We start from the raw sequence: 14,212 nt of genomic DNA on the forward strand, positions 1-14,212 counted from the left end.
CTGCGGGGGTGGCGTCGGGTTCGAGGGGAAGGTCCCACCAACCGTTGGGTCCCTGGAGAGCGTCCTCTTCGGCTCTTCGAATGCGTGCATCATGCGCTCTTCCTCGCTCCATTCGGGCCTCGATTTCTGGGGTGCTCCGGGCAGCTCGAGGGAGTCCGAGGGACTCGACGTACATGTGATATAAGAGCGGCCATGGACGCTGGGACGCAGGGACGGGGTCGGCGAAGGCTCTCGAGGGAACTGACGGCTCCCAGTTGGAGACTCCGGCGAGGCGCTCGGAAACGGTAACTGTTCCAAGTTCCTCGGGGTTGTATTCTGGGAACTCGTTCCAAAGCTCCCCATTCATCGGCTCGTGCGTGGGGACGGGGGAAGGACTCGTTGGGGCCTCGGTCCTTGCAGGGACCGGGTCGGGCTCTGATCTGGTCGGGACTCCAGCCAGAGGAGTCTCTTCCCTGTTGTCGGCGTAGACCCAACTGGTGTCGGGGTACCAGGCGACAGGTGCTCCCCTATTGATTGGCCAGGAGCCTGAAACAAGGTGTGCGTCATTTGTACGGGTGGTAGCCGTGGAGGCTCCGAGGCCAAGCTCTCCGGGATCGTCGTTGAAGTCGTCTGTGGCTCTTCCCTTTCCCTTCCCATACCTCCTATGCTCACTCCCCCAGTCTGCGTCTGTCCACTTTTGCTGGGAGCGTCCGCTCCAGTTGTCTCCGGTATAGGTTGCATCTTCCTCCTCATCCAGGTAGAGGTCACCGAGGAGGTCTTCAAGTCTGATCCTTTCGAGGTCGGTGAGCTCGTCGCCTTCAAACTCGGTGTCAGGGCTTTCTTCGCCCGTGACCAGATGCCTGGTGCCTTGTCCTCGGGCTCCGTCAGTACTTGACTTGCCTTCGACTGGAGAGACGTCGAAGAGGCCTGGTAGGGGCGAGTCTCCTCGGTCGAGGAGTACCCCCCGGGTATCGGTGATGTCGACTGACCCGTCGGACTCGGTGGCGCTTCTGTAGGAGTCTGTGCTCGATCCTGAGGATCCCGAGCTGGACTGCGACGACCCGTAGAGGGACCCTCCAGGTCCTCTGGGTGTGATGGGTCGGCCATCGTGAAGAGTTTGTTGCGAGGCCGCAGGGATAAAGATTATCAGTGGCGGATAAGCCGGGGTCACCGGTACGTAATGAAATGGGAGTTGTGCGCATACTCGTCTCTGTTGACGACAGCACCGGTGGATCTGGTACAAGGAGATGGACAAGAAAAAGAGAATGAAAACGGCGGAGATTGCGGGAATGGCATCGGATAAGGGCATCCGTCCGGGGGTTTATCTTTGAGGATATCCGACGGCGACGGTGGACCATACGACGGTTAGGGCGAGGATAGTTAGTGTGGCAAGGACGGTGATGATCAGATTGAGGTCGGTCTCGTAGTTGGAACCGGTCATCAACTGGGGTTCGTCGTCGAAAGGGTCAGACCAAGTTAGCAGTATTACTGCCAACAGTGAAGCTGACTTTAATAGTAGGGAGAATAGGTTCGTGGTGCCTTTAGATGAGGGGAACGTATCCGCCGTACAGGGCCACTAGCAGTCCAGCTAGGAGCGGTGCAGCGATACAGACTCGTATGAGGGCAAGGGTAAGGAGTACAGTTACTAAGACTGCAAAGATGGGATCGTTGATTATCAAGGGTAGAATCCAGGCGATTACTGCAGCTTGGAGCAGTAGGTCGAAAGGAGTAACCCAAAGGGCTACTGCGACAAGGAAGTGTATCGGATGAATTTTTGAAATGTGCTGAACCGTTGGTCCGCTCGCGGTGCGCTAACAGTCACGGAACTGTCCTTTCGAACGCAAGGCGACGACCTCTCTGGTCAAGCGATAGGGAACTGCGTAAAAAGGTTGGGCAGCGCTCTTTCTCGGAAGTGACGCTGAGCAACGTAGATCGAGCTTCGGCTAAATGTTAGCCACTAACTCTTATCAACTTAGATCAACTAAGGATCGCCACTCGCACTTCGGTGGACGATACTCTTAGAGGTCAAAGGCGATGAAAGGGAGTCAGAGACGAACTTAGATAGTTCGCGAAGTCGTGAGCTTTGAATTAGGTAGATTAAACCTTAGCCGAAGCTGGGGTTTAGACCAGCTGAGGCTCTACTTAAATACACGTTGAGTACACTAAAAATAGTACTGTGGGAATGTCTGATGGGAATCGCATCGTAGAGTAAGCATGAATACGTAAGAAAAGGAAAAGAAAAGAATAAACCGTAACACCGAACACCCGAGAGTTTCTGATCTGCTGCTGGCATCTTCAGCTTTCTGATACATGATGACTCGAAATGAGCTATCTGGGTGACAATATATCGAAGTTCCTCGAGCTTTGCTTCCATAACGCAGTACTTGGTTGCCGGGCATCATCTGCATGAAGTAAAATTCGAGGTTCCTTCAACGAATACACCAATGCATCTGGTAAAGAATCAGGTTGTTAGCTTGGCCCCGAAACTAGATGGTCAGAGCATATGTAGTGACATATGCAAACCAAAGTTGATTTTGACAGAAGCCATCTAGTGCACTCTTCAACCGAGGACCAGAAATACTTGTATAAGGTTCCTGTTGATTGTACTGCTGAAAGAATCTATATGTCGCTCTGAATTCTCCGGTATATGGAGTTTTCCAAGATAGATTAAGGGTCACACCTCGCGAACTTGATATTGAATCGATTTTCGCCCGCCAGTGACGAGGCTATGGATCGAGAGACCAGCGACAAGGACTCATGCTGATTATCACCAAAGATTTCGTGAATACCTTTAGCGAGACAAAGAGAGGAAGAAGTAGATGTGCCAATGAGGATACAGCAAAGTTCCAGGAACAGATCTCTGACATCGCAATGACCAACACATGCAATGCTCATCAAATTGATCAGAACAAGGGTAGATCACAGGGTAAAGTCTAGGTCTGTATCGCCAATATGCGTAGCTGACCGTGAATGTACTGGTGCTTCTGTATTTCAGTTTTTCTGTTTAGACTGTCACCTGGCATGGCACTGACACGCTCTGAAGGAAGAGATTAACTAGTTCAACAGAGCAAAGAGCGCTTGACACCTAGATCAATGTCAATTTCCTCTGTGACGATTAGCCAACAGCAAGAGAAATGTCTCCATTGATGGATACAGGGAATATTGGGTCAGAGAATCCAATAGAAAGACCTTTCGTGAGCTGCCAGTTCAGAAGCAACAGCCTCGAAGCGGACTGGGCCGAGACAACCAACCGGAGTTATCTCACGTGATTATATGCGGTCAAATTCGGATCCCCTCTCCGACCCGGTGTCTTTTCGCCACAAAGCCATATGCACGCCTCTGGGCTGCTAAACTCTCTTCTCCTGGTGCACTGTCGCTCATAAAATTTGGCGCGTTGAATTCCTTCAAAGTGAAATAAAGCTTTCTTCCCCGGAAAATTCCCTGAACTGCTGCCTTTCCCGCTCGATAACGGCAACACCGATGTGCCGCAAACCAGTTTTCTGAATAGACGAACCGATGTTATTACAAGAACACGCTACAAGAGACTTGTTGCGAAAGCGAGATCTAAAGCTCCCACGAAAAGGTAAGCTGGTGCTGCCTCTCCTTCGTCCAGCTCACCGAGATGACCGATCGGTGTTATATTTGGCAACAAAGTTTGCTTTACGGTCATCGTAAATGCAACTTCTAATTTGAATTCGGAGACTTCAGATAACTGTTTGGGTCTAGAGTCTTCGATTCGCCAATTTGAGACCTCCAGACGCGCCACCAGGTGAGCGCTGGAATTATCGATCGCCCATCACTGTTTCTTCACGCAACGAGAAGGGCGAGGTGGAGAAAGTGCGTTAGGTGTGGTGAATCGGAATCTGTCGTCCGCCTTCTGTGAGTCTTCTGGATAACGGCTCAATACCGGTCTCAATTTATATGTCAAAACGGAACATAGGCAAAGTACTACGTCCTCTGCTTCACTAATAGTCTTGAAGTAAGTGTTCCATCAACAAAGTAATCGTCATCTGACAGGAACTATGTTCCAGAGCATAAACGGCCACTTTCACATACACATTCTGAATTGTGAAAGAGGAAAACGTGGGGACCGGTGCGGTCATACGCGCTACCCATGCCATAACTCCGAGCTAGTGGAGGTTCACTCAATTGATACAATCTCCATGTCATATGTCATCTTGTTAGATGGCTCTCAGCTCTTTGGCAGGTTGCAGGATTTCCTGAGCAGAATGGCATTATAAATTCATCTGGTCAACGGCCAAAAACCTTAGCCCTTCTTCGGCGTCCACTCACTTACAAATGCACATCGCTCTTTTTCTTTTCTTTACCTACTTGACTGCGGTATCTGCTGCTCCGCTCTTTGAGCCTATCTTTGACTGGCTGGGAGGCCTGTCTGGATCCAACAGTGGTTCTCCTTCCCCCGCATCCGCAGCTGTGGAAACACAGTCCCTTGATGAGCTCTATGATCTCACTGTTGCCGAGGGAGGCCAGCTTTTCGTCCGAGCTGGGGGCGATACGAGTGTTCAGCAAGATCCGTTCGTCCAGTTATTCCAAGAAAGATTCCCTAATATCAACATCACTATCACTGTCGACCTTTCCAAAGTACGTAAGCAGATCGCCCCGTTTGACATATCTCATTTGGCTCTCAAGTACCATGACGGTATTATCGACCGGTCTCTAAACCTCACCGGGAATGCGGGAGTAGACGTTGCCCATCTGCAGACGTACCATGACTTCGTTCGGTGGAAGAGCGAAGGTCGAGTAAGTATCATTTTTCGTAACGACACTGGTAGCTCTGATGGCATCCAAGCTTCTCAACTACAAACCCGCGGGATGGGACCAAGTACCAGACGACATCAAAGATCCTGACGGCGCCTTCGTGTACGTGTATATCCGCACCACACTCCCCTATAGTGATTGATTTATTTCTGCAGAGGAATGGCTTACTACCTTTTTACCAACACATATGCGACGGCCAAGACCAACGCGTCCGATGCCCCAAAAGAATTCCTGGACTACCTCGACCCGAAATGGAAGAACCGCATCGTAAGCGCGTATCCCAACGATGACGACGCTGTCTTATTCGAGTACGTATCTCTTAAGTTTCGCTTCATCTGTGTCTCATCCATTCCTGGAAGGTTCTATCAAATCCAACAAACCCACGGCTGGCAATCTATCTACGACTTCATCGCACAGGGTATCACCTGGGTCAGGGGAACTGCCACTCCACCTGCGGTCCTCCTGTCTGACGGACCGGAGGCTTTGACATTTACCACCGCTACGGGATTCCCGAACGCGAGTACCGGAATTGTCGAAGAACTCCCCCCAGACTCGGACTCGAGTGCCCTTGTAATATGGGCTCAGCGTGCAGCGATATTCAACACGGCCGAGCATCCGGCCGCCGCTAAGCTCTATATGAACTGGTTGTTGTCGGTGGATTACCAGAGCGTAATAGCTAGTGGGGGATGGAGCGTCAGAAACGATGTTCCACCAAAGGAGGGACTCAAACGTATGTTCTTTATCTCCCATAGGAGTCTTTCCTCGCTCATTGAGTTCGTGCAGCATTAGCTGAGTATAGGAGCATGCTAGATACGAAGCCGTTTGATGAGTGGATGCTTAACCGTGAGGTTGTCGAGCGGTTTAGACTGCAGTTCGAGCAGCTGTTGGGCTTGCCACAGGGTCCTAGCCCGATTGATGAACCGACGGAGTCGATAAGGAGGATTGGAGTATATTAATGATCTGCGTATTTACGATCCGTTAATTCCGGAAAATCGTATTTACGCTGAGCGGCATATTGTAATATGCCAACTAAGTTTGAGGCTGTTGAGTACTCCAGCCACCTTCAATTCAGTATGACAATCTCAAGTGGATCGTTTATTCATTCATACAGCGTACTCTAATGTATAGAGAAATACGGTGGTACATCTTCATCCTGACCGTCGGCCATCTGGACGATCTTCTGATCTTCCAAATCCCGAACGACCTCTCCGTCGGTACATGGGGCACCTATTCGTAAACGCCGTAGCCGTCTTCCTCGCATGTAAGCGGCTACGATAACCAGCAAAACGATGGTGCCGAACGAACTTCCTACAATGAATAGACGGGTGGACGAAGCATTCAAGGACCTATGCGAACCCAGGATATCTGTTATCCTTTATCGCAACTCCAAATATGACGAACCTGATAGGATTAATGGCCTGAGTGTCCCAGTTGGACCTGAGATCTGATTCAAAATGCAGAAACCTTTTCCTGGAGAAGCATATTAACACATGAACGAGCAGGATCAAGATTAAACTAACCTGTTTGAAGCTGAACCCCCCATACTATCGCTGTCACTTTCACCTTCACCGTTAGGTGTTGGATCGATGGCATGCCAAGAACCACGACTCCGATGGCCGGGTCCGGAGCTAGGACCTTGACCCATTGAACAGTAAAATATATATTAGGCGCAGACGATGACCAAGGTATTCAACACAAAGGGAGCGACCTGTATGAATTCTGTCAGCAGAGTTTATGACATGAATCACAAATCTCGAAACCTGAACTCGCTTGTTGGAGAGATGTCAAATCCCGAATGGAAGGAAGATACTTTCTTGCAACTTGGAGAAATGGGAGAAAAGCTTGACCCGCAAGGAAGATGTTGCCCTGAAGTACCCGATCAAGGTTTAGTTGAGGGATGAAGTCGAAATCATGGCTCTATAGCATTTATATTTCCAGGGGAGTCAGAGGATAGAAACCGAGCAGTGTCAAGCATCAGGTACAAGCATATGGATATCTAAAAGCCAAATCAAAATCAGATGCGACTGCATATTGAGAGGTCGTAAATAAAATAGAAATGCGCAGCATATGTAGGCGCTTCTATTGCTACTTTATTAATAGATGTGGCAGCTCGAGACAGAATAATAGATATACGGGAGAAGGCTCCTTCGGGACGAAATCATGATCCTGGTTGGATGAGCCGTTAAAATCCATATGTTTCCATAGCTTCTTTGGAATCAGTGATTTTGTTTCATTCAAGGTACGGTTTCGAGGAACGCACCAATACCCATCAGCTACCAGCCAAACCTCGAAATTTATTGAGCCCAGCCTGGGAACCATCGTGGAATCCCAGAGTTGTGAAAGAATATTTGACTGTCCATACGGTATCCCGTGATGAAGGTTTGCCACGTAAAAGGTTACCAGGTCGCCAAACGGCCTAATGTGACCGTAAGAGCAAAGCATTTAATTTGCCGACCTGCCCTAAACTAAACTGATGATGGAACACGTGGCCACAGCGCGACGCAATCAACAGTTTTTTGTTTTGCGCGATATACTGAATTATGATTCGCTTCTCATATGTACACTTCAGGCTTTTCGTTTGGTTTAACGCTCGGCTACTAATGGTCACCAGCGTGTTTCAGTGCTTGATATTGCCTACAGACGAGGCCACCAGAACTCGCGGAAGAAAGGTCCACTGGTATAGTCCTTGGATATCTGAAGCTAATCGAAACTGATGCAAGCTATCGGCAGACATAGCTCTTATCGTTGTCCGACGCTTCCATCCGATTTTGATGGGCACCTCATCATGATTCTCTTGTCCAATCGCTGGTATTCCTGCCTCTCCCGCTCAAGATGGTCTGCTACATCTGTGCTGGTAAGCGTCGAAGATTTTTAATCTTCTAGGGCCAATCTTTAACTGTGGGGTGGCTACTCCAACAATTATATGTATCATGAAAGAGACCCGGAACGATCGGAACGCCATTCTAATTTCCATCTTTTGCACTATTCTCATCATTTCCGGCTGCAGATAATATGACAACAGCTATGCTCGTCTTCGCGACGACGCCTGACGTTACGCTTGAATTTGTCACTGTTGTTTGCGAGGTTTCCGATGGTTGTTACAGTAATTAAGTACCTTCAGGTACATTCTTGATGTCTCTCTTATTCCATCATGCTCAACCACCGTGATGCCATAGGCGGGAATGATGATCAGGTGGTGTCACCCAATAATCACTATCCCATAATCACTGCATACCAGGGCCCATATGAAGACTCCGTCCCTCTTTCTTTCTGCATGGAATCAATACCATGGAACCTTTCCCTGGAGGAAAGACAGGACATGCTTGAAGCCTTGGACGTGGATCTGAACCGAATGATCCTCGAAGCATATCTTCAGGGTGTGTTTGTCTCATCCCTCCTCGACTCCCTCTGATGTCGAACTCCAGGGTTATATACGGGCATTTTTTCCGTCGCCCTCTGGACCATGTGTACGTCTTCTTTCTATTCTGGTTCCCATGTTGTCATGGTCTGCAGTTTCTAGATCGACATTCGGAAGGAAATTTCTAGTCGTCATCATTGTCATGCTTTACCTTCTCGCGACGATTGGATTTTCGTTCGACTGGGCCTTCGTCCATCGCGCATTCGTAGGACACGGAAATAACTTGTATACTGTGTTCAAGGCTGCGGAGCTCCCTAGCCCATGGTGGATAGCCTTCCAACTTATCGATGGAATTACGGGAGGTATCGGCACATTCCTTGTTGATATCACTATCGTTCGCTTCTTCCTCATGTCGTTTTGTACTATCACTGGACGTTCCTTCGTAGGTATGGCGCTGTTGGGTCATCTGGGACCGGCAATGGCGGATTGTCTTATTTCCGACATTTTGTGCCGTTGCAGGTACCGGTAGGAGTCCAAAAATCTCCTGCATCGATCTTAACTGATTTTTACCCTTCAGTCGCAAAGATGATCCAGCTAGTCAGCATTCTTCGCTATGAGACTCAGAGTATCGAGGATACAGAAGGATCCACCCCAGACCCACAGTTTGACTTTTCCGTGATCTACCTCTCATTGACCTTGGTCACAACGTTGTCGTGTACGGCACTCATTGTGTATCGCATCCTGCGTGTTACGGGTGTTCACTCCTACTGTGGGATCCTAGAGGCCCTGATTGAGTCATCGGCTATCTACTCTATGTCGTTGATTATCTACTTGGTGCTCGTGATTTGTGGTCTCGATGGTTGCTTTTACGCAGACATCTTCATGATGTATATCAAGGTACTTTGAATATTTTTGTATAATCTTGTTTTAACCGATATCCAGAGTATTGCACCAACCCTCCTTGTTGCTCGCGTCGCGTCAAAGTCCCGCCGTGGTGATACCTCTAAGGAAGACTGCGATCGTGATGTTCATCAGACGTATCCTGATCCTGAGACGGCGACTATCATCATCTGTCGGTGTCATAATTTTGATGGGGACGGGGAACGTGATTGCAATGACCATAAAATTTCTTGACTATAGTGGACGGGGAATCTAGACGTCCTGAGTATACAATTCGAATATTTAATTCCCGCCTTCCCTTGTGACTGGAGCTCACGAGGATTATCCGAAAGTGGTGGGTTCCGCACCATATCCACATCGTCATCTATGAATCATACTGCCCTGAGACATACATACTCCCGTGATAAAAAGTAGTGAAACCTCCGCCCCAAGCTTTAAATGCAACACCTTCGACGCTTCATAACACTACGAACAATGGCCTCTGCATCTTGTAAGGCTCTTCATCATTATCTTTTCCTGTACTCAAACACGATTGTAGCACATCACAAAGACCCGGCGCATGTCATCTCCGGACTCAAAGCAACTATCAGCAATCCGAACACATCTGATGAGGCTAAAAATCTCGCGCAGGAGCGGCTTAAGGAGCTCACTGGAGTAAGTGGGCAAGAGGATCAGCAACATGTAAACCGTATTCTCGGTAAGATTGTCGTTTCACTAGCAAGTTACCACCATGAACCTCTATTTAGGTGGATACAAGGCAACCCTCCACAGTGAGTCTCGCCGCTTTTTTTAATGGCTCCGCTCACTCGGTTTCAGACGAAGGGACGTCCAAAGAAGCCAAACAGCATGCTCGTGAGATCCTCGAAGCCGCAGGAATTGATCCGAGTGATCTCAGGACTGACGCTGAGCATGAAACGCGAGTTATTGCTGGGTACAAAGCCGCTTTGCACAGTAAGACTTGATTCACCGCATGTTGTTTCTTCTGTACTCAGTTATTCGAATTAGACCCTCGAGTGTCGCCGGGAGCTAAGAAGCACGCTGAAGAGTTTCTGAAGGCTCACAAGGCGCTCTAATATTTGTGTTTTGCTATCTAAATGTACCATAGACCTGTCGAAGTCAATAGTAGCTGTAGTGACTGGGTTATCGTCTATCAGAGACCCATGTTGGTCACGGTCATGGACGTTAATTGAAGTTGGTAGTGCGTTTCAATATTAAGCTAAAATTTAAGGAAGAAATTCGGTATATTTGCTGTCCTCTCGTAGACATATTCTTCGATTTTGGATATCAAGCAGCTCAAACCTGATCAAGCCTCGCCTTCGAACTGGTCTCGGCAAGTCTCGGCCAGGGAAGATGCCATATAGTAAGCGACACGTGGTGGCGGTGCATATTTCTTCGTTGACGCCACCACGCGACGCGCGAAACCTAGACTCGTTGCTCAGTTTCTGGTTGTGCTGCTTCTTTTGTTCAATTCTTCACCTGGATTGCTATGTCGCGATACTATGTATATGGTGCGAAGCGTTCTCTCTCGATGACCTTTCCCTCATCGTTCTCTGAGTCTAGACTACTAGTCACGGTGCTCTCGGGGTTTATTTGCCCAGCCCGGCAATATGAGAGAGAAAAAAAATTCTTCTCTGGAGGAATCATTTTCAAGGACGGTTATGGCGGTATATAAATGGCCTTAGAATTTAGCACACGCAGCGGTGGAAGGTGATGTACGTCAACAAAAAGTCTGTCGTTCTTCCCTATCTCACCACCGAGCAGGTCCATAGCGAACTCAAGCCTAAAATTGCTGGTCATTGGATGAGAGAGCGATATGCCTTCCTATATCTTCACTCTGGTATCTAAGTTATACATCCTGGGGATTACTACAGTGGACATAGGGTCGCGCTAATGACTACGTTGTTTCCTGTAGTGATTTTTGCTTTCCCTGACACCCGTTATCGCGGTGCTTACAGCGCCTGCGGATAACAACTCTCAAGTGTGAGCTCAAGATTCCAGATCAAAGTGACAGTTTCTTTCAGCTTGGAGGCCATTCCTTTCGACCCTCTTATCGCCTGTCATCAAAGACTATTACCGACTTCCGCAGGAACGATAATAGGCCCAGCAAGACTGTGTAATATGACATTGATCGATATAAGAGGACGATTGGCGTACTCTTTCGTTCACTACAGTGTCAGTGCTGAAGAGCTTCCCAGCTGGTTTGTATGGGAAGAGTACATGGCGCCATACTAAACGTCCCATCTTCTATCACAATGCTCCGGACCGAAATTACTTCATCATCATGCAGACCCTACTCTGGTGGTACTCGCTTCTTGATGACCGCCCGAGAGTCTCTCTGCTCTGAGGTCCCGCGCTGTCTTTTATTGCTTGAACACCTAGATCACAGACAGTGCGAGAAGAAGAACCGTGACCCACGCGTGGCATGCACATGTACAATCAATATCTTCCTACCAACGGCGATATTGATTCACACTGCATCTTTTGTCCGAGACAGTCTGGACGATTCCTGAATGAGATCTGAATACCGTAAGAGTTTTCACGGTTTTGAATTGTAACACACACTGACCCAATTTCCGAAGATTTGGATGTGGGGGTTTCTTTCTCCATACAGGTACAAGATCACGAGGAACTCGGTGTCTGAACACTGACGGGGATATGTGGTGGTGCTGCGCTCACCAGTGGCAGACATCTGCAATGCATGCAGGCACAGTCTTGAGATGTGGACATCTACAATTTTCTGATTCCTGCAATGGTTCGGAGGCGCTCCGAATCCGAAAATTTACCGTGGATAGATGGCTAGACGCTCAATAAACGCCACCGCGACTTGTCTGAGGAATGGAAGATCAATATTGTCGCCGTTGGTGTTGCTTCATATCTTCGTATGTCTCGTAAGTATTAGCCTTCTCTGATGGATAATTGACTTCTGATCCTGTTCTATGTAGGAGTCTGAGGTAGCTCAGTACAGGAATTGTGATTTGCCACTTCGCCACCTACGAGACGCGTACCCCCGGTTAACCCAAATCGTGATAAGATTCCCGGAAGGAGCTCGTATCGAAGTCGAAGGGTGAGGTCTGTACACTCTCGGACTGAGTGGTGGCAAGTCTTCTCTTGCAGAGGTACGTACCGAATCCGAATAATCTTGACCAGAACTGATATCGTTCCACTACACTGCCAGATAGATTATTCAAGCTAAGCGCTAGATGGAAGTACGCTCGATATTCAGACGCAAGCCATGTAGGAAAACACTGTGCCAGGGGCAATCCGTTGCTTCTACAACAATGAAGCGAAGCACATGGAGGCGCTTTTCGGCCGTTCACATGTCAAAAATGACTCTTGTCCCTTATCCTTACCCCCGCCCTTGTTTCACGCACGTATTCAGGAACTTCTTCATACTTGAAAGTTCTCTGGATCCATATCCATCGTTTGCTGTATACTACGAGATGAGAATCTGAAGAGACGATTTCGCGGCAGATCTCGGCCCGGAGTAGAGCGGAAGACATCTTGCCAGAGCGCTTGATCGACCTGACCAGCCCCCATCGGACTCTCATTGTCTCCCTGATCCCCGTTGCCTTTCTTAGGTGCTGTGTTCGTTTTCCAAGTAGTTTCAGTAACGGAGCGCCATGCCCATGTGCGAGAGAACTTGAAGATGTTAGTAAACTCGCGGGTTCTTGCCAGAGTGTGTTTTACCAAGGGATTGGCTTGCTCCATCGGTTGTGAAGCGTGCTGGTCCTTTGAGCAGGACTTTTCCTTGCCGATGATATCGTATTGATGTGGAGATGGAAGACTGGATATCGTTATCCAGAGTCTTGCAGGAATAGAAAGAATGCCATCTTTTGGACCCTTCCAAGTACCGGCGTCTGCGATTCTGAAATGAATACGAGGGCCTTCACCTCGGTCTTACCATTCAACAGATATTTTTGACTGGGATCTTTTCAACCCCCGCACGCTTGGCTGGTAGTCACCGATGTTGGTAATTGGCTCTGAAAAACAGTTCTTCCGACAATGTGAACCATGATGGACAGCGGGAGAAGATTTAGTTTGTCGGTGGTTCGAAATCCCCAGAAGAATAATCTTTCGTCTGCAGGTTCGTATCAATTGTAGCCTTTCTAGAGTCTTGCTTACAACCGGACAGAATTTTTTGTCCTTGGATTTGATCTAGCTCGCAGATATCACTCAGGTAAAATATACGTCGAGTCCTTAGGGATAGGTTCAGCCGTGCTAGAGTCATTTTTTTGAGGTTGCCATGACAATTGTTAAAAGTGAGTCCCTTCGACGTCTCCGGCGTTCAGCAGTTCCTGAACGATATCTTTAGGTGGTCGTAAACTACATCTCATTCATCGTAGCTCTCTGGAGCAATGCCATAACCTGCTGCCTTCTGTTCGTGTCACGACAGACCGAAAAGCTCGGCGGCATATTTTATTCTGCGGTGGTTGACATATATAAGTTAGTCCTGACGTGCTGTCCTCCATGAATTGCCGTCATTACTCACCTCCCCTACGCTGCAGCCGCAATCACCGTCTCTCGCAGATATTTTGTCGAAAATGTCCAGCATCCCTGGATTTCCGAGTCCCGACAATTCAATGTGCGTCTACAGTTGGCAAAGCCCTTAGTGGCTATGGATTGGTTCTAGTCTCGTCGCCTTTCGATGATCCCGTTTAGGACGTCATGAGGAGACCGACTTAGCCATTAGTTGAAAAAAAGATATTCGGATTCTCTATCACGACCGCCCGGTCCCGGACGTTAAAGTTCGATGCCATATGTGGTGGCCACCAAGGAAACCAATTAGCTTTTACTTGCAACCGCTTCGACCACAGAGGCCTGGAAGCGCTGAAGTATCACGATGAATGCATTTCGATTTCTGCCGGTACGTCTTACTTCGTACACTTCTGTTGTTTCTTTCATAACACTCCGTTTGCGTAGAATATGACGCCAAGTCTTTGGAGCATTCGACGGAAGTTCCCTCCAATCAACTTCGACGACAATTTGCGGGTTCCAGGTTTCCTTTTTCTCAACCTTTATCGAAAAGACAGGAAAATATCGGAGCGCATGCAGAACCGAGGATTTTAAGTCTGCTGTGGTGCTAAGGATGCTTACGTTCTTTTTAAAGTTAAACACGCTGATCGGAGCTTGGAGTCATTCAATTTTCAATCGGTCATGCGAAGTGGCACTTGGAACCTCGTAAGTCTTCTGTGTCTA

The 14,212-nt window shown here is 48.3% G+C and overlaps 5 protein-coding genes across 5 annotated transcripts; 3 read left to right on the top strand and 2 right to left on the bottom strand.

Annotated features, from left to right (window-relative positions):
- The first annotated feature begins 4,105 nt into the window (after nt 1–4,105).
- On the top strand, nt 4,106–5,845 carry EV420DRAFT_257474 (uncharacterized protein). Its single transcript, XM_060481448.1, has 6 exons — nt 4,106–4,581; nt 4,630–4,740; nt 4,790–4,860; nt 4,914–5,066; nt 5,118–5,488; nt 5,542–5,845. Exons 1-6 carry the CDS (start codon nt 4,279–4,281, stop codon nt 5,712–5,714), a joined length of 1,182 nt encoding a protein of 393 aa, XP_060332399.1. The 5' UTR covers nt 4,106–4,278; the 3' UTR covers nt 5,715–5,845.
- A 30-nt stretch (nt 5,846–5,875) lies between these two features.
- EV420DRAFT_1641622 (uncharacterized protein) lies at nt 5,876–6,403 on the bottom strand (the record flags this gene model as incomplete). The annotated part of the gene is made up of 3 exons (XM_060477263.1): nt 5,876–6,104; nt 6,160–6,228; nt 6,279–6,403. 3 exons carry the CDS (start codon nt 6,401–6,403, stop codon nt 5,876–5,878), a joined length of 423 nt encoding a protein of 140 aa, XP_060332400.1.
- Nucleotides 6,404–7,865: 1,462 nt separating this feature from the next.
- Nucleotides 7,866–9,352, top strand: EV420DRAFT_257526 (uncharacterized protein). The gene is made up of 7 exons (XM_060481449.1): nt 7,866–7,879; nt 7,935–8,135; nt 8,184–8,225; nt 8,272–8,510; nt 8,563–8,641; nt 8,694–9,013; nt 9,059–9,352. Exons 2-7 carry the CDS (start codon nt 8,033–8,035, stop codon nt 9,248–9,250), a joined length of 975 nt encoding a protein of 324 aa, XP_060332401.1. The 5' UTR covers nt 7,866–7,879; nt 7,935–8,032; the 3' UTR covers nt 9,251–9,352.
- Nucleotides 9,353–9,490: 138 nt separating this feature from the next.
- Nucleotides 9,491–10,089, top strand: EV420DRAFT_1620049 (uncharacterized protein; the record flags this gene model as incomplete). Its single annotated transcript, XM_060475535.1, has 5 exons — nt 9,491–9,506; nt 9,555–9,737; nt 9,763–9,786; nt 9,833–9,967; nt 10,022–10,089. 5 exons carry the CDS (start codon nt 9,491–9,493, stop codon nt 10,087–10,089), a joined length of 426 nt encoding a protein of 141 aa, XP_060332402.1.
- Nucleotides 10,090–11,483: 1,394 nt separating this feature from the next.
- Nucleotides 11,484–13,568, bottom strand: EV420DRAFT_1747189 (uncharacterized protein; the record flags this gene model as incomplete). The annotated part of the gene is made up of 9 exons (XM_060480192.1): nt 11,484–11,533; nt 11,579–11,660; nt 11,693–11,705; nt 11,800–11,844; nt 12,141–12,184; nt 12,388–12,449; nt 12,544–12,800; nt 12,918–13,009; nt 13,506–13,568. 9 exons carry the CDS (start codon nt 13,566–13,568, stop codon nt 11,484–11,486), a joined length of 708 nt encoding a protein of 235 aa, XP_060332403.1.
- Between the last annotated feature and the right edge of the window lie 644 nt (nt 13,569–14,212).

The sequence above is a fragment of the Desarmillaria tabescens genome (genome assembly GCF_030435595.1).
Source record: "Desarmillaria tabescens strain CCBAS 213 chromosome Unknown EV420scaffold_13, whole genome shotgun sequence".
In the NCBI taxonomy this organism is placed as follows: Eukaryota; Fungi; Basidiomycota; class Agaricomycetes; order Agaricales; family Physalacriaceae; genus Desarmillaria; species Desarmillaria tabescens.

Coding starts and splice junctions, on each gene's coding strand:
- EV420DRAFT_257526 (XM_060481449.1), top strand. CDS start 8,033: ATGGAATCAATACCATGGAACCTTTCCCTGGAGGAAAGACAGGACATG. Junction 8,136..8,183: donor CCTCGAAGCATATCTTCAGG/GTGTGTTTGTCT, acceptor GTCGAACTCCAG/GGTTATATACGGGCATTTTT. Junction 9,014..9,058: donor TCTTCATGATGTATATCAAG/GTACTTTGAATA, acceptor ACCGATATCCAG/AGTATTGCACCAACCCTCCT.
- EV420DRAFT_257474 (XM_060481448.1), top strand. CDS start 4,279: ATGCACATCGCTCTTTTTCTTTTCTTTACCTACTTGACTGCGGTATCT. Junction 4,741..4,789: donor GGTGGAAGAGCGAAGGTCGA/GTAAGTATCATT, acceptor ATGGCATCCAAG/CTTCTCAACTACAAACCCGC. Junction 4,861..4,913: donor GATCCTGACGGCGCCTTCGT/GTACGTGTATAT, acceptor TTATTTCTGCAG/AGGAATGGCTTACTACCTTT.